Genomic DNA, 20,316 nt, shown 5'->3' on the forward strand with positions numbered 1-20,316 from the left:
GAAATGCCTAGGTAGTTGCTTGTGAGTTTAAGAAACCCACTTGTTTCCTGGAAAGTCTGAGATATTTAATGATACCAAGATAGCTTATAGTCTCTGAGATCTTTCAGACAAAAGCATTGATGCTGTGCTCAATGGTGCTTTGAAGTTTTGGCGACTACCCTGGAGGTAAATGGGCAACTGCTGATGCTTCCTATCTTGTGAATAGTCTTATTTATACAGGGCTTCCCTTGGCAAGGCTTAATGTCTGGTTCGGGGAGGCAAAAATCCACTTCCAAATTACTGTCTGTGTATTATATGTCTTTGACTTAATTTAAGTTCACCTTCAAAAGGGCAAAATAGTTAGAGAAAAAATTAAACAGGACAGTGTATGACTAATTGAAAGTTAGAAGGGGCCTTGTTTTTTTCCAGACTGAAGATACAAAATGAATATGAATAGTGAATAGTTGCTTAATCAATTCAAAAGAGCCATTGTTTCTTTTTCTTCTCTATTTACCTTAATTTTTAAGCATTGCTGATGAAAATAGGATTTTTAGTAATTTAGTACAGAGTATATATAATATTTCGGTTATCCCCAATTAGATAAAATATATCTTTTAAATTGCCTCTCAAATTAAGAATTTATCACTGATCATATATCTAAGTTATACTTGATTTAAAAATAAATTTCTTCTAAAAATTTTTTGAGAGTCACAAAAATTGGGTGTCCATGAATAGGCCAGAGATTCTACAATATTTTTCTACAAAATGTTTTTTTTGCATGTTTTGCTCTGCCTTCCTCAACCCCTAAAGACAAATAATAGGTTCCTGGACCTTTGTAGATGTGGCTTCAGATAATTACATAGAGACTTTGGCTAACTGTACCTAATAGAATGGAACAAATAACACATTTACTATATCTTATTATTTGTTTATTCACATTATATAATATAAAATGGGAATTTAACCACTTAATGTTACCCCATAATTATATAACTTTATTTTGTTATTCCAAATTTGATGAACATGACTAATAGTCATTAAAAATTAGAGGACATTATGGATTTAAAGCAATGAAAAGGCCTCATCAGTAATAACAACAACATGCTATAGAATTTGTAACTAGAACAGTTATACTAGGTAAGACAAAGAGTTAATTCTGTTTTTAAATGTTGTTTATTGGGGTGGAAGTTCTATAATTTAGAATTGTCTGATTTTAACACACAAAACTCATAGGCTCACTTTATGACAGTAACTGCTTTAAATTGTGGTAGTTTATTGTCATTATTGTAAGGCATTTTAATTTAATACATTTTTCTTGATCTTTCCCTCAAGAATTTTCCTCATTAGTCATTCTAATCTTGCTAATTATCATAGGTTCAAATAAGATCTTATTTTCATGACATCTTTCATCCGTACTTGTTTCTACAGAAATGTTTTTGTGCTTTAATTATGACCCTATTTGGTTTCCATGGAAACAATATCAAATCACAACTCTGAGAATGTGTACAGCTTTCCTACATTATCAGTAGGGAAAAAACTATGTCTTTTATAGAAGTGTGTATTTTGCATAGTGTCAGAATTCTTAGACTTATACTATACCATGCTACTATGTGCTGTATAAATCTTTTGTCTTAAAAGTTTAACATTAAATTGTCTTTACATGGTAGGTTGTCTTTTGCTCCACTTTGAATGTTTTCCCTTGTGGAAGGCTCTCTGCAGTATAGTAAGCACACAAGTATTGCCATTCTCCTCCTGCATCTGGAGGTGGCATTTTTTCAGTGTGGGTGAAAAGACAGGTAGTAAACAAATACTTTCATATGGTCCTATGCTCCAAAGCAATTGATAAGAGAGTAAGTGACTGGGAAAGGGCTACTTTAGTTAGGGAAAGCTCTGGGAGGACATGACATTTGGATTATCCAGCCAGATGCAGGGAAACAAGGGCAAAAGCCTTGAGCTCACTTTGTTAGATAGAGAAACAGAACTAAGGCCAATGCTGCTGAAACTGTGTGTGTGTGTGTGCGTGTGTGCGTGCATGCACATGTGTGTATATTTCAAATCAGGTTGTGTCTGTGTAAATAACTGATCTTCGATCTTCATTTCCCAAAGTATTTAGAGTTTTCAAAATTGAATTGTGTTAATGCAGAGGAATCTAGTAGCTTTGAAACACACCTATATGAAATAAAAATGTTGGCATTGTTGGAATATTTAGGTCATTTATAAGTTTCTGGCTTTGATTTGGAACTACTTAGCTTGTTAAACGTTTTGGATAAAGACAACTTTTTTCCTGGAAATGTTTCAATTTAAAGTATTGAGAATCATTTATTGCTTTTCAATAAGTTGTTTAAAAAAACAAAACAAACAAGCAAATTATTTTTGAAGACTTGAAGGGAGAATTAGACATTCTGGCTTTAAAAAGTAAAGAATAATAAATTTGTGATTCTTCTAAGTACCAGATTAATATAATAGAAACTCATGTGTCAACCAAGTAGTTATTTATTACTAAGAATTAATTTCAGTTAAATTTTTAATAACAATTTTTGTAATGACATGTTTGATATTGATTTTTCATACAGACAGCAGGGAAAGTTTATAGAAGTAATTTTTGATTAGTTTTGGGGAGTCATGCTTTTTATACAGTACAAAAGACCAAAATAAGAGAGGGAGACCTGGGCACTTTTAGAGTAGAAAGTATAGATGTTATCTTCTGTAATAAGACTTGTTACTTTAATTTAAATGATCGAATTTTAAACTTGTGTAATTCTAATGTAGTGTGGTGCATGTCTATTTTCTCCTCAAAGCACACTGTGTTTGATTGAATGCACATGAGAGCTCACTGGTGTACCTGTAGACATATGAAAGCTAGGTTGTAGGTTTCCTAATTTCTAACCTGGTGTGGTAGCACAGGTCAGAAAACTCTAACACCCAACAGCTAAAACTTGCCCAAGCATTTTTCTGTTTATCAACTCTTGTTCCCTCTACATAACCATTTTTTAAAAAAGCTATTTAAGGTCTCAGAGTTTATGAGCCAGACCTAACCGTTTTCTATTATTTGTTTATATTTGGTCCTTTACTAATTTAACAGAATTTCACATGTGCAAATTGTTTTGCTAGTTTTGTAGCACATTCTTAGTATAAAATACAATAATGTTATATAGAAAGCTTTAAAAAAGAGACTAACCATTTAAAAAAATGTTTAACTATACAGAGTCTGTTAACCTTTCAAAAATACTTTCAGTTATTTTGGTTTAACTATAATCTTTCAATTCCTGGCATATCCTATATAATAAAAGCCTAATATGCTAAGTGTCTGACTGTTTGACCAGTTGCTATGACCTGCACTGATTACGAGGGGGAAGACGCTCTGACCAGTAGGTTAGCTTGCTGCTGGGGTCTGGGCGAGATGGGCCGGACACGCCCTGGAGCCCTCCCACAGTCCCTCCCTGGCCCCAATAGTGCACCAGTGGGGTCCCTCAACCTGGCCTTCACTCTCTCACAATTCAGGACCCCTTGGAGGATGTCAGAGAGCCGGTTTTGGCCCCATACCTGCAGTCCAGGCCGAGGGACCCCACTGGTGCATGGATCCATGTACTGGGCCTCTAGTGTGTGTGTGTGTGTGTGTGTGTGTGTGTGTGTGTGTGTGTGTGTGTATATACACACACACAGTTTTTTTCCTGTTGACTACCAAACTCACCATAAACAACCACCAATCTATATAATAAAACCCTAATATGCAAATAAATCAAACGGCGGAATGACTGGTCGCTATGATGCGCACTGACCACCAGGGGCAGACGCTCAATGCAGGAGCTGCCCCCCGGTGGTCAGTGCGTTCCCACAGGGGGAGCGCCACTCAGCCAGAAGCCAGTCTCACCTTTCCCGCCTTCGCAGCAGCGCTAAGGACCCCTGGGAGGATGTCCACTGCAGACATTCTCCAAGGGGTCCCAGACTGCGAGAGGGCGCAGGCTGGGCTTAGGGGGGGTACTCCTCCCCCCGCCCAAGTGCCGGAATGTCATGCATCAGGCCTCTAGTAACACATATGGATGAAGCCACAAAAGACTGCAGTTGCATGGGTGTGTGGAGAAGTGTTTTACTTTTCAGAATCCCATAAGAAAATTAACTCTACATGTTGTCAATATAATGTGGCTTGTGCTTCTCCCTTCCTGCCCCCTCCCCCCCAGTTGAAGTTAGAGCTTTTATATTTACAAATGAAACCTTTGCTAGGTGCAGTGATTGATGGAAATTGGGTTAAATGATAGACTGATATAAAATAATTGTACATCCTGTTTTTAATCAAAATTACATTTTTTTACTGTTGTATTTAAGATAGAAAGTGGGTCTTTTGAACTAGCATTTTATGTAAAGGGAAAGAAATTTTGTTGGAAAGGTAGATAACGGAAAAAGTGGAGAGGACAAATTATTTTGTAGTTCAAGTAAGATAATAGAAAAAGAGAAGGGGATTGAATTTGTAGTCCCATGGAGAAAGAAGTGGTAGGTCATTAAAAATTATGGTTAAAATTAAGATAAAAACATTCTGTAATTTTTACCTCCAAAGAATTGGATATATAGAATGAGATTGCTTAATAAGGATCTAGTCTATTTGCCATAGATAGTCTAGCTTAAATGCAGGCTGAGGTACCCATTAGGTCTCAAGGACATGGCACTGAGCCTCGTCTAGAGAAACCTTTGTGTACAAAATCTTCATAGTAGTCATCTTTCTCTCGCTCGCAGATATTATTTTTGCAACATTTGCTATTCTAACCTGCAGTTAAAAAATAATTACTGTGTCAGTATGACTGGCAGCTCCTATAGGAAAAATATGTTGTCTCTTAATCAAAGGTGATTACAGTTTTTTCCTGTCTATAAATGCGCTTGTTGTGTAACGAGAATGCATTAGTCTCAGACTGATGTACGAAATGAAAGGCAGCAAGAAGCAGCACCATTGTTATCACTCCAGGCGTGTCTAATGAATCGTGTTTCCATGTTCTCTCGGTCACGCCGTAGAGTGCCCTCAGCCAGGGCTAAGCCTCCTGTAAAATGGTCTTTTAGGTTATTGTAGCAAGAACAGAAATGCTGGATGAGTGGGGCCGGGGAGAGAATACCAACAAGACAGCTGCATTTCAAACAGTTACAGCTGCAAGGATTACTCACTATAATAGCAGTGACAGACAACTGTTTGAGCTTAGTGTAAAAGGCAATTTGGGGGCTTGTCCTGTCAGAATTTTAGTAGCAATCTGGGGACGTGTGTGTATGTGCCACACACACACACGTGCACACGTGTGTATATTTCAAATCAGGTTGTGTCTGAAGAGTGGAAAGGTAATATTTTTATTTTTACTGCTCAATTGTGTCAGTGTTGAAATCAATAGTGAGTTAACCTGATGAAAGTCATTGTCTTAGAGGAAATTTAGAAAATGTTTATTTTGTAGTATTGATGGACTTAAGTATAACTGTTCTAACTGAACTACATACTTGGTTTTCTTTTTGTTAATTTAATTTTATCTTGTGATTCTTGTCATAATGATCTTTCTTTCTTGTAATTTTTGAGCATGTCACGGTTTTAAAGCATATAGTTGTTTAATAAATAATAGTAGCCTTATTTTAAAAATCTTTCAAATGTGATGCATGCTTATAGAGGAAATGCATGTTCATTGAAGAAAACCTGGGAAATACATGGGTAAAGAAAAGTAATTGTTCCGACAACCTAAGAAACTATTAATTTTGATGGATGTTCATCTAGGTCTTTATTTGTTTATGCTTACTATATAACAAAATTAAGAGTATATTAATAGCTTTAAAGTGTAAAAAAGTAATAATTATCTAAAAATCTTTAAAAGCAGTAGCAAATGGGGCAAATTTTGTCCTTAGAAGTCAGTAACAACCATTATGCAAATTTTCCTTTTCACTGTGTAGCTATTAAAGTAACATTGTAGCTTGACATTTTTCTGTGGCACTTGTCTTTTGAAGGTCTTGTTTCATTTATCTAGAAATTTAGTTTTATGGTCTCCTTCAATTTAAAGTTTAGTGGCTTTACATGGAGTCCTATGATCCATTGAAATGCTAACTTGGGTCATGTCTCAACTGCTACAATGCTGCGTGGAAACCATCATTAAAATTCTGGTTATCTTGTAACTGGTAGAGAACTCATGCTGTCAGGTTCCTGAGTAAGATATTATACTGTTAAGATTTGAATCACAACTCTGTTTCTATATGATGAATATTATTAGTGTTCATAATCATTTAAAGTTGCAAATTGGTTAAAATAAATGAAGCATTTTGATATACATCTTCTCATTTGATGACTTGACATTGGGAAAGTTAAAATCCATTTTCAACATAGATTTGTTAAGTGATGACAAATACTCTATACCCACAAGCTATTCAAGAAAGCCAGAGCTCTAAGTGGGTTGAATTTGATATAAGTAATAAGCCCATTTAGTTATTAATGACTTCAAATATAGATTTTACAAGCCAATCGATGGTGGTGTAACTGTGATCAATCAATAGTGTTGTATGTAATTGGATTTTTTATGGGTATAATGGTATTTTTCAGAATTAATATAGCATTATGCTACTTTGCTATAATTTTTTGTAAGTTAATTTTAAGAAAACAGATACTTAAAAATTCTCTATATATTTATCTTTATTTCATTTTATGCAACCCATAAAATAAATTGATAATGTTTTCTTATAATGTCTTCATAGAGTAATTCTTAGGTAGTACATTTAACAATTAAAAACTGTTTTAAAAAAGCTGGTCTATTTATATATTGCAGATAAAGGTGAAAACAAAGTCAGTGGGGCAAATTGGTGTCAGGGCTGCTCTGTCTTTAGCAGTATGTCACTGAAATTTAACTGGAAAATAATATTGTTTCATGGGCCTTGCTTTAATCTATTTGTATTTCTGGAGTTTGGAGCAAAATTTGATTTTCAGTAATTTTAATGGCTGAATAAGGAGTGCCATCCCTGAAAGTGCTCCTCCCCCTCCAATATTTGCAATAGCCAATGTGGTAACTGAACTCAATGTTCTGGATAATAGGTTTCATTAGTTTTGATGCCTGAGGTAAAAAAGCATTAGGTGGGAGTAAGAAATGTTTTTGATGTCTAGACCTTCATTTCAGCTGTTGCTGCAATATGATACATTAAAAGGAAATATGTCTCATAGCTCAGAGGAAATATGTATTCTTTGAAAGTAATTCTACTTTTAAACTGTGTAAGTCAGGGTGACCTGAATTCTAAAAGGATGAGGTTGAATTTCTTCAAGGTTTCACAATCTTTATGCTCCTCCCCACTCTATTCCATTCTTCTTCCTCCCATTTTCCCCCTTCAAGTGGAGTGTGCCAGTTTCATTTGCCCAATTGGAAGGGATATCTTTCCAAGATCTCTGCTGGGAAACACAAAATCATTGAAGTATATGCTGCTTTGATATTTTGCCATATTGACTTTTTCCCAGACACTTTTATATGGTTTTTCTTTCAGAACACTTATTAATTCTGCAAGGAGCATGCTTTGCAAAGTTGATAGTTTTGTATTATGATTTGTGAGGACTTGGAAAAATAATTTGGGCACTGAGCAATAATTACTGCTATTTAAATTTTGATTTCTTCTGCTAAAACTTTTATGTAGTACTTTTGCAATTTAAATATTTGATTGTGGATTACTATTTTTAAAAAGGTTGAATAACAGCAATTTAAAATATTCTGATTATAGCTTTTACAATACAAATGAGATAACTTTTCTCTTTGTAAATAGGCAGCTGTGGCAGTGCTTAGTTTCATTTTTCAGTTTCAGTGGGGCCGTCATAGACAACAAACAGTAGGAGAAGGTTTTAACTTAGGAATTCTTTGCTTTAGCTGATTCTTGCCACTCATTTATGGTACATACATTTTAGGTCTCTTCGTGCTTTTTCTTCTGAGCCTATTAACAAAATTTTAGAAAAATTATCTTCTATTATATGTAAACTAGAGGCCTGGTGCACAAAATTCATGCATGGGTAGGGTCCCTAGCCCTGGCCGGTAATCAGGGCCGATCGGGGCCTTCCGGCTGTCGGCTGGGGTCTTCCTTCCGGCTGCCAGCAGGGAACTTCCTTCCCTAGCTGCTGGCTGCTGGTGAGGGCCTTCTTTCATTCTGCACCGCCCCCTGGTGGTCAGTGCACTTCATAGTGAGCAATCGAACTTGGTCGAACTCCAGAGGGGACACTTTGCATATTAGCCTTTTATATATATAGATTTATGAATATAGTCTATAGAGACAGTCTTCTTGAAACTTGGACGATCAAAAGAATTAGGAAGGCTTAAAAAAATGGAGTTAGTATACCCTGGGGAGATTGTAGGTTTCATAAAGACAGGCGCCAGCACCTGCAGGTCTCATCAACTTTTTGGCAGTTGCTTTTCTACTCAGTCCACCTTGGAAGGGAGATAGGGGATTAAGTAGTAAGTGCATTATATGTCATTTATAGAAACTTAACCCTTAACCTAGAATAACTACTTTCTGGACCTCCCCCCTCACTCCCCCCAGTCCTAAAGGATGCTTTCTGAAGAATCTCATATCAAGTACATGAAGTGTTAGCTTAAATTTTACCTTGGGAGTAGGGTGTCTCAAATAAATTAGTTTTAAAAGCTATTATGTGATTTTTCTCTGACTTTCCCATGGAGCTGTACAAATAGATGGCAGAAGCAATTTCAATTTTGTTTAACTTTTGAAAAGGTTACTTGCAGCTATTAGAAAACATTAATTTAAAGTGCAAATGGTGGATCCAAAGGGTAATTTAACTTCAGTGTTGAAAGTTGCTTTTCTAGTCAGTATTAAGAGTAAAAGGAGGGGGATGAGGTGAGTTAACACTAACCCTGTGGAGAAGTATGGTTTCATGGAAGGAACATGGTGTTAGAGTCAGAAAACTTGGGTTTGAATCTCTTCTTTGCCATGAATTCACTTAACTAAATATAAGGATTTTTTAGGTTGACGCTAATACAAATGAAATTTGAAAAGTATGTGTACACATAATATCAGGTCAACTGAACACATGTTATGAGTATTTGAAATGTCCTAATCACTGCAGCTATGAAAATAAACTCTCTTGATGAGTTTAATTAATGGAATAATTCATATGTTTACTATTTCTAAAAGTAGATATAAAATCCAGTTAGCCACTGAGTGTAGTAGCTATGTTTAACTGTAGATTCTTTTAAAAAAAAATATATTCTTATTGATTTCAGAGAGGAAGAGAAGGGAGAGGGAGCGAGAGACAGAAACATCAGTGATGAGAAAGAATCATTGATCGGCTGCCTCCTGCACGCCCCCTACTGGGGATCAAGCCCGAAACCCAGGCATGTGCCCTTGACTGGAATCAAACTTTGGACCCTTCAGTCCACAGGCTGACGCTCTATCCACCGAGCCAAACTGGCTAGGCCTAGGGCGACTATATTCTTGAACTGAGTTGTGTTACTTTGGGCAAGTTTAAGATTTTTAAGCCTTAGTTTTCTCATTTATATAATGGAGTTTAGAATGCACTGTATTGGTCAGAATTCTTAGTTGCAAACTAACAAAAGGAGTTGCTTAAAAGAATTGTTCTCACAACTCTTTGGCACTTCTAGGGTCAGTGCTGCATAATTGGTTTGATGAGAAACTAGTGCTATCACCAAGCACTAGATGCTGTGTACCTATGCTACTTTAGCAGCAAACTTTATCTTTCAGCCTCTACTTTTAGTGCACACGGGAAGATCTCCGTCCTTCCACTCCCTTTGTGTCACTAGATCTAGAGTCAGAGATGTATGCAGTAGCATCTAGTGAAGTTGAGGATGTATATCCTTGCCCACATTGTAGGAAGGTGTGGAACAGACAGAATCAGTATCTTCAGCTCCTATTAGAGGTGACCGGCCATCTTTGACTCCAACCAGAATTCATGAAGTAGCTAATTCCCAGTGACAGGAAGAAGTCAGATGCTGAGTAGCTAAAGTGAATGTCACATGTCCTTCACTCTGACTCATAGTGTTGTGGTGAAAAGTGCTGTCCCACTGATTTCCAGTGTCCCTTAGTTATCAACCCTTCCCACCATTCCAATACCTGGATACCTTTGTGAGCAGTTTATATGACTTTAAGTTTGCACTTGCAAGAATGTCATATGAATGACTCACATAGCATGCGGCTTTTTGAGTATGGCTTTTTTTTTTCACTGAGCATACAATGTTTGATTGTATCACTAGTTCCTTTTTGTATAGTATTCCATTGTATGGATTTTCTACTGTTCATCCTTTCTTCAATTGAGGGATATTTGGATGGTTTCCAGGATTGGGCAGTTATGATAACAACAATGATAAGTATTTGTTACAGTGTTTCATGTGAACATAAGTTCTTATGCTACTTGAATATATACCTAAGAGGGATATTGCTGGGCTGTATGGGCAAGTGTATATTTAAGTTTAGAAAAATGGCCAAAGTCAACTTTTCCAAAGTGGTTGTACTATTTTTGTATTCCCATCAGAAGTATATGCCAGTTCCAGTTATTTTTTGTATGCTCACTGGCACTTAGTATTTTCAGTTTTTCTTTTAAGTCATTTTAATGGGTGATAACTCATTGTGATTTCAATTTGCATTTCCATGAGGACTAGTGATGTTTTGAGCATCTTTTCATGTTTTTATTTGCCATTCATATATGTTCTTTGGCAAAGTGTTCAAATCTTTGGACCATTTTCTAAAACTGCCTTTTTTTCTTAGTGTTGAATTTTGAGATTTTTAAAAAAATCAAAAATAGCATATTATGAATACAAGTCCTTTAAAGTACGTGATTTATAACTGTTTATTTCCCTTCTCTGGCTTGTATTTTCCATAGCTTAACATAACTTATTGACATCTTTTGAAGAGCAGAGTTCTCCAGTTGATGAAGCCCTATTTAATTGTTTTTGCCTTATGGATCATGTTTTGGTGTCACATCTAAGAAATCTTTGCTTAAACTAAGCTTATAAAAAGTTTCTTCTATATTTTCAAAATTTAATAGTTTCAAGTTTTGCATTTTGTTTTATGATCCATTATGAGTTACATTTATATATGGTATGCAATAGGGTTTAAGGCTTTTTCTTTTTTCTTTCTTTTTGGTATAGGGATATTTACTAATTCCGGTACCATTTATTGAAAAGACTTTTTCTGATCACTGAACTGCTTTTGCACCTTTGTTGAAAATAAACTGACCATATACTTGTGGGTCTGTTTCTGGACTCTATTTTGTTCTATTGATCTATATATCCTTTCTCTTATACCACACTGTCTTATCTATTCTAGCTTTATAGTAAATCTGGAAATCAGGTGGCATAAGTCCCTCAAGTGCAACATTGTTTTTACTATTCTGGTTTCTTTTTCTTTTTTTTCTTTCACTTAGATATGTAGACTGAGCTTGTCTATTTCTACAAAATATCCTGCAGAGATTTTGATTGGCATTCAGTTGACTCTAGATTGTTTTGGGAAAAATTGACATCATAACAGTAATGATTTTTCTAGTCCATGATGAATACATGCCTCTGCATTTATTTGTCTTTTATTTTTTTCATTAATATTATAGTTTTCAGCATATAGATCTTGAACATAATTTGTAAGGTTTATATCTAGGGATTTCTTGTTGTTTGGTGCTGTTGTAAATGATACTTAAAATTTGTTAACTTCTAATTATTTATTTCAGTATATAAATATGATTGTTTTGTGTCTATTGACCTAGTATTTTATGATCCTAGCTAAACTCAGTTTTAAGTTTAATAGCTTCTTTTGTTGATTCTTTAGGATTTTCTGATAGTCATGTCTTCTGTGCATAAAGAGTTTTATTTCTGCCAATTCATCACTGTACTTGGTGTCATTTTTTCTTGCCTTATTATATTGGCTGAAATTTCCACTGTAAGTGGAATAGGAGTAATGAAAGCAGACATCCTTGCCCCAACCCAGGATCAAACCCCTTCTGGCGAACGGGTCAACACTCCAACCAACTGAGCCACCTGGCTTATTATTCTATTTTAAAGTATGTTTGAAGATTTTAATTTTAAAAGGTTTTTAAAAAATGTGCAGAATGGGTGTTACCAACTTGGAAACAGCTGGGCACTCATTTTACAAACGCTGCATCACCAATACTTTCTTTGGCACAAAAGACTATTATGTAGAGAAACACAGACACCAGTGACTAAGTTGAGTGATTCATAAGAGCTGGACTTCGAATGTTGATGAACTATTGGGAATTTTAAACTTATTTCTTTGAATATATTATTTGTTTTATATACAACAATAATTAAAAATATATCTCAATTTAAAGCTCTTTAAATAATTACAAATTAAAAATTCTAAGTGTTACGTACCATGTTATAGTTTAATTGGCAGCTTCCTCCCACCGTTCTACCCCCAGTGACATATAAAATAACGATACATCTTAAAATTGATCATGTTTCAGAATCAGTGAAACACATTAGGAAAGCAAAGAAAAGCAATTACTATGGGATGTTTCTTTTATTGAAATGTTAGTTGTCTTTCTTACCTAGTAAAAGCTCTACCCAAAAGATAAATGTGTGAGAACAGAGATTCATGACACTTTCAGAGAATTGTAAAAAACTTTGGGATGCTTTGTCTTTAACAGAGACAATCTGTTGCTAGCAGGAATGTTTGTTTACTTGTTGTATTTTATTTTCATTTCTGTAGTTATACATAAGAGAAAATGTTTCCGCCAGAGGTTGTTTTGGGAAAATTTGGTAAATCATGATGAGCAGGAAAATAGTTATCTGACATATGAGGACAAAAAATATTTATGCAGTTTTATCATTTTTTTAAAAAGTCCAATAAATAAAACCTATGAATGTAAATACACTTCTTCAAATTCTACCAGATTGGAGAATATGGAGATGCATTTTAAGATGCCAATTAGTGTGATAAAAGCATTAAAGATGTATTGTGGATTTAACACGTGTTTTAATTCTGTCAGAATTTTCGCTGGTGAATGCTTTTGTCAGGATAACAACGAAAAGGGACAGAAAATTTTCTTCTACAAATGTCGTTTCCATCCTTCCAATTTTTTGCAATCTTGAATTGAACTAATACAATTTGAAAGAAAATTAGCTATCTTCTCTAGGGCGTTTTATATATTTTTATAAATGAAAAGATGTTAGGAATGCATGGGCAATGTTAGTCTGTTTGATTCTCTTGGTGTTAGAGTTACTTGTGGCTTAGTGTTACATTTCAAAGGCAAGTATTATTTCTCCAAATGTCAAACATTCATGCAATTGGGAGTTCAGTGTGGTGAGGGTCTGGGGGGTGGGGGGGTGGATGCAGACTAGAGGGGTCAATGGAGAAAAAAGGGGGACATTTGTAATACTTTCAACAATAAAGATTAAAAAAGTAAAATCTTAAAAAAAAAGAAATTATGAGTTCAGGAAATAAATTGATGTTACAATAAGATTTAATTTCCTGACATTCTCCCTAAAATCATGTCCTTAAAATCCTATTCAGATACTGCCTTCAAAACATTTAAAATTTTTGTGTAACTCTGACATTATTGGGTATTTTTTCCTTTTGATTTTTCCTGTAAAAAACTCAGTATTTAAAGTTATTTAAATGAAACTCTAACAAAATTAGTCTTTTCGACAATATAAAGTAGAAAGATTGATTTGAGAATTTCAAACGATTTTAAACTCGGAATAAACAGGTTTTTAAAAAGTATATATTTTTATTGATTTCAGAAAGGAAGGGAGAGGGAGAGAGAGAAACATCAATGATGAGAGAGAATCATGGATCGGCTGCCTCCTGTATGCCCCCTACTGGGGATTGAGCCCGCAACCTGGGCATGTGCCCTTGACTGGAATCGAAACTGGGACCTTTCAGTCTGCAGGCCGGCGCTCTATCCACTGAGCCAAACTGGGTAGGGCAGAATAAGCAGGTTTGAAAGACTTTTATGGGAGAGGGATTGTACCATGCCGATATTACAAAGACTTTAAAATCTAAGCATATATTTTGTTATGTATTTTGTATTTTATGACTTTAAGTACTTAACTTCCTTTCTCTGTTTAAGTGTGAGAAAGTTTATTTACATTTACTTATTTACTTTGCTTTAGAAAAATGGTTTCAAAGTTTGTTTTTATTTGGATGCCCTGCTAACTGGTTCTTTTTTTTTTTTTTTCTCCAGTTGTGGAAGAAGGACTCTGGGAAAATGGCCTTTCCTATGAATGTCGGACGCTACTCTTCAAAGCAATCCACAATCTGTTAGAAAGGTAAGAGAAGGAACAGCATCAAGGTGATTTTGAGAAACCCAAGTTTAATGCTAGATACTTAGAGGGTTTCCTGTAGTTCTGAAAATGCTTTCATGCAGTTTTATAAAAATAAAATTATAACTCTCTTGTGTTTTTTTATATTACTATAATTTCAGAGTTAGAGAATTTTCAAGAATAACACAAATAATTCCCATATATCTTCATACACAGATTCACCAGTAGTTTTTGTTTGCACAGTTTGCTTGATAATTAAAGTGGTTGCTTGTCCTAAACAACCTCCGCCCCCTCGTGTGTGTGTGTGTGTGTGTGTGTGTGTGTGTGTGTGTGTGTGTTTGTGTATTTTTAAAAATTTCCCTGAACCACTTGAGAGTCATTTGCATACCTGAGGTGGTTCTAAGTATTTACCAGGTGTACCGGTTAATAATGCAGATTTTTTTCAATAGATGGAGTTACACATATTTTGATATATATGCGATTTGATATGTATGCGATTTTTTTGTACTGCCAACAAGCTTCAAAAGTTCATATGTCAGATTTTCTGAAGGTGTTAACATCATAGATATTTTTACGCTTAAAAATGTAGAATTTCATACCAAAAAAAGATCATTTGGGGGGAGTTTTAATTCATTATTTTGAAGAAGAGTGCTGCTGAAAGCTATCGTATACTTCGGGAAGCTTATGGTGAACATGCTTCATCTCAAGATCCTTGTGAACACTGGTTTAAACGCTTTAAAACTGATGATTTCAATGTGAAAGACCAAGAATGTCCAGGTCAACCGAAAAAGTTTGAAGACCAACAATTACAAGTATTATTGGATGCAGATGCATGTTAAACTCAAAAACAACTTGCAGAAAGATTAAACGTTGCTTAGCAAACAATTTCTGATCGTTTACAAGCAATGGGAAAGATTTTAAAGGAAGGAAAATGGGTGCCACATCAACTGAACGAAAGACAAATGGAAAACCGAAAAGTCATCAGTAAAATGTTATTTCAATGGCACGAAAGAAAGTCTTTTTTTGCATTGAATTGTGACTGGCAATGAAAAGTGGATTTATTTTGAGAATCGCAAATGCACAAAATCATGGGTTGATCCAGGTTAACCATCAACATTGACTGCAAGGCCAAATCACTTGGGAAAGAAGACAATGCTCTGTGTTTGGTAGGATAAGGAAGGTGTGGTGTATTCTGAGCTTCTAAAACCAGGTGAAACTGTTAATACTGATCGCTGCCGACAGCAAATAATCAATTTGAACCATGCTTTGATGGTAAAACGATCAGAATGTTTCAGAAGACAAGGCAAAGTAATTTTGCTTCATGATAACGCACCATCACACACTTCAAAACCAGTTAAAGACATGTTAAAGATCTTGCCTGGGAAGTATTAACCCACTCGCTGTATTCACCAGACCTTGCTCCTTCAGATTACCACTTGTTCCCATCGATGGCACACACACTTTCTGAGCAGCACTTAAAAACGTACGAAGAAGTGGAAAATTGGGTCTCTGAATGGTTTGCCTCAAAACAAGAAAAGTTATATTGGGACGGTATCCACAAATTACTTGAAAGATGTGGGAAATGTGTAGCTAGTGATGGACATTACTTTGAATAAAGCACTTTTGATGTTTCTCTTGAAATTATCGTGTTTTCTTTGATTACAAAATCCACCATTATTAACCGGTACACCTAGTAGGTGTACATTTCCTAAGAACAAGGATAGCCTCTCATATAAGCACAGTACAATTAGGAAAATTAAGAAATTGAACATTGATAAAATGCCATTATCTAATCTGTAGCTCCATTCAGAACTTACCTGTTGTCCCAGTTATGTTCTATATACTTGCATTGTCGCCATGGCCCCAGCCACTCTGGGACTCTGGGCAACGTGGGAAGGCAGAAAGGTGGCTCCGGCCAGAGCGAAAGGCGGTGCCGGCAGCCAGGGGAAGGAAGGCCCATTCTTGCATGAATCTTCGTGCATCGGGCCTCTCGTGTTTTCTATAAAATTCCTCAATTTGAGATAGTTTCCTAATGATTATGTTATGCTATTGAATAGGAATACCATACAAGTGATGCTGTGTAGTAGGTCCATGATTTCAGTATCCTATTTTTAATATTAATATTGTTGATCACTTGTTTGAGGTAGCATTTTGCTAGTTTTCTCCACTGTAAATTAGTAAGTACTTATTAACTATGACCTTTGTTTTAAGAGCTCAATAAATGGTTAACCGCTGTTAATATCAGCCAATAGAAGTATTGATACTGTTTTCAGAGTTGGGCACAATATTAAAAGTCAGCCTGTTTTCCCAGGTATTGGAATCCCATTCTATAATATCCTTTCTATGTGGTCATCTGTTCTTCCCTTGAATACTTGTGGTTATGTGAGCACAGTTTCCCAAAGGAGGGCTTTTCATATTTAGAGAGCACTCATTGTTAGAAAGTCTTTCTTAAGCTGAGCAAAAATCTGTCTCCCTGTAACTTTTATTTCTTTATCTTAATTCTTTTCTTTGGTGATCATATATAATTCATCCAATTCTATTTCCATGTGGTCCTTATTCTACAATTGAATCCCCCACCTTTCCTTCAGCCTTCCAGGTATTTCTCTAGTCAGTTCCATTCTCTTCATTTTGGTTGCCACTGGCCTACTTTTAAGATATGTGTTTCATGAAATATTGCAGTGATCTCTTTTACCAACCAGGTTAGGCTCAGTTATGCTGAAAGATCTTACTTTATAACAATTGAGGTTTCTTTCTTTTTCTTTTTTTAAACATATTTTTATTGATTTCAGAGAGGAAGGGAGGGGGAAAGAGAGAGATAGAAATATCAGTGAGACTGAATCATTGATTGTCTTCTTCCTGCACACTACCTACTGGGGATTGAGCCCACAACCTGTGCATGTGCCCTGACCAGGAATTGAACCCATTGAACCCTGACCTCCTGGTTCAAGGGTCGACCCTCAACCACTGAGCCACACTGGCTGGACGAAGTTTATTTCTCGCTCCTGCTGCTATCCATTGTGATTCCTTTACTGCAGCACTCTCTTGCAAGCAGGAATCTGCTGATGAGGCAGCCCGTTCAAAGACTTGTTGGGCTGTTTGCAGAAGGCAGTGGTAAAATACATAGTAGCCCCTCGAAGGCTCTGTTCAAAAGTGGGGTATGTCATTTCTGCTCACATTTTACTGACCAAGATATTTGCCACCAAAGTCAAATGGATGAGAAAGTAAAATCCATTAGTAGGGGGTGCCAAAGTCACATGGCCAAACGATGTCAGTGAGAGAAGGCACGGGATAGCACACGTTTAGGAAGAGGATAAAATCTACCATACCTGTCAGTTGAGGTCTTCTCCCTTCTAATAATCTATCCTCTAATCAGGTGCTAGTTATATTATTTAAACACAGATATGTTTCTAAAACACAATTATGGATGTATTTATACATGTTTTTAAAAACTGAGCCATAGTGGCTTCTTTGCGTATTTTCTTCATTTGTGATTTAGAATTTCAATATTTGAATATTTAGGCCTTCCAACTTTTATAATTTTAGATCATGCTTATTTTTTCTTTCTTTTGAGAAAGTAACTGTGCTTCCTATTTTCTTAATGATCGATTATCCCTTTTTGGCAAAATGCCCAGAATGATAAAAGATCATTAATTTGGTTTTTACTTATATAGAATCTCTGCTAATTTGACTTGATTCTCCTTCCCCCTTCCTTCCTAAGTTTTTAGAATAAAACATAAGCTGATTTTGATGGAAAGGTATTTTTCCCCCTCAAACATGCAAATCATTGCTTTGCACACAATAGAAGATTACATGGGTCTTTTGATGCTGTTTTGCTCTATTCTGTCCACACTTACTTAGGGAGACTTTAATCTGTGGGTATTTAACATTTCTAAATATAATGGCTCTTCAGGGTAGTCCACTGGTGCTGCTTTCCTAATGGATTGTCAGCATATTCACCCCTCAGTAATTTATAACACAGCTGTAAAATTGCCTTTGGCTCAGAGCCTCTTGATTTGCCAGAGTTGCAGTTTAGAGTGAAGATATTCATTTGGAAAAGTACAGTTAGAAATACATGAAAATTGGAATTGTAATTATGATGACATATTTGTAAATAACATATTTGTAAATTACCAGCTTTTAATGTCCTGTGGTATTGTGATCCAATAGAGGTGATCATCAGAGGGTAAATGAGCACTGTCCTTGGATGTGTTGAGTCAAGGATTTCAAAATAGTAAATATACGGGGTGGGCAAAGCAGATTTGCAGTTGTAATACAACTAAATAATACAATAATTAGTGAATAATAATACAAGAATAAACTCTGTGTTTTGCATACTCACAACTGTAAACTTTCTTTTGCCCACCCCTGTATTCACTAGAGCACAGTGGTAGGTTCAGCCCTAGGTGACGAAATGGCGATATAACATTGCAACATTGAGAGTCCTTGAGGATAATATGGTCACAGGAGCAGGACATGGTTAATCAGTGAGATCCCATTTTACTAAACTGTGACAGTGTGCAGTTCTCTAAAAGATAGTAGGAAAATGAGTCTTTAGACCTAAGTGGTAAATATGCTTTAAAGCAGCAGTCGCCAACTGGTGGTCCACGGACCACTGGTGGTCCATGAGGTGCGAAAGGTTGGTGACCGCTGCTTTAAAGGAAGAGACACTAGACATTACAGACACAAGTGAATGAAAGCACATGTCTAATTGTGAATGAATAGAGAGAAACATGTTCACCTTAAGATAATCAATTTATCTACTTATTTAATATTTTTTGGACGGAAAAATTAAGACTTTAAAAATTTTAAAAAGTAAACATTTTTTGTGGTTCTTTGGAATTGCACTAGAATGAATGTTTCATGCGAGAGTAGGCCTACAAAAGGGCCTAACCTTAAAGAGATTTTGGAGAGGATGGGAATAATAAAGTGTGCTTGGCTAGAGGAGGGAGCATCCACTAGCAGTGGTTCTCAACCTTCCTAATGCGACCCTTTAATACAGTGACTCATGTTTGGTGACCCAACCATAAAATTATTTTCGTTGCTACTTCATAACTGTAATTTTGCTACTGTTATGAATCGTAATGTAAATATCTGATATGCGGGATGTATTTTCAGGGGTCGCGACCCACAGGTTGAGAACCGCTACTAGGGTATAGGTAGGAACCCAATGTAATGGAGTTCCTAATAGAAGGAATCAGCTGAAAAACTTTCTTCAGCCCTTAAATTATATGGGTTTCTGTTATCTGGTTGGGATTTGGGAGCACTGCAGTTTCTAGAAAGGAGACTTCTTTGCTTATGTGTTTGGTATAGATTAGAGTGGTAAGGTAAAGGCTTTGATACTGGTGAAGTTACTCTGTTATGAAGTTATATAAAATTTAGTGTACCTGTGCAGCTCTATAACTTTATGTGTGTGTGTGTGTGTGTGTGTGTGTGTGTGTGTGTGTATTTTGGAGAGGCAGAGAGAGGGAGAGAGAGATAGAAACATCAATGATGAGAGAGAATCATTGATTAGCTGCTTCGTGCATGCCCCCTACTGGTAATCGACCTGTGACCTCCTGGTTCATATGTCGATGCTCAACCACTGAGCCACACTAACCAGGCACTATAACTTCTTGATAACCTAAAGTGCAGTTTGGTTGAGAGTGTGGTAGAGGAAAACTATATTTGGACTTTTTAATCTATGAAAACCGTCATACTTATAATTTCATTATTTGAGGGACACAAAGGAACCCAAAGTTTGTGGTGGCTCCCTTCTAACCCTCCTAACTGTCCCATCTGGGAAATGGCTTGCGGAGTTAGGCTGTGGCCGCTGCTGTGGCATCTGTAATCCAATATCTGGTCTGCCCATGTCTTTAGGATTAGAGCTTGCGGCATGCCAACTTTGGAATCAAGTTGCTTGTGTAGTTAATTATTTAGAGCCATATGGCAACAAACACACACACACACACACACACACACACACACACACACACACCCCTCACCCTGATATCATTTTCATTGTTTTTTTTTTTCTTCTTGAAACAGTGAATTTTGAGCTGTAGTAGGGATCTAGGAATTATTTCTAAAGAGAAATGCTTTCCTAGGACTGTTGATTGAAGAACATTTTATAAATCTTGCA

The 20,316-nt window shown here is 36.0% G+C and overlaps 1 protein-coding gene across 1 annotated transcript in view; it reads left to right on the plus strand.

Moving 5' to 3' along the window:
• The window catches only part of MED13L (mediator complex subunit 13 like), a 234,029-nt gene that overhangs the window by 98,007 nt on the left and 115,706 nt on the right, over positions 1-20,316 (plus strand). The window contains 1 exon segment of the mRNA XM_023761997.1: positions 14,120-14,204. Coding sequence (XP_023617765.1) covers positions 14,120-14,204 — 85 coding nt within the window.

This window comes from Myotis lucifugus, unplaced genomic scaffold, assembly GCF_000147115.1.
Source record: "Myotis lucifugus unplaced genomic scaffold, Myoluc2.0 scaffold_226, whole genome shotgun sequence".
Lineage (NCBI taxonomy): Eukaryota > Metazoa > Chordata > Mammalia > Chiroptera > Vespertilionidae > Myotis > Myotis lucifugus.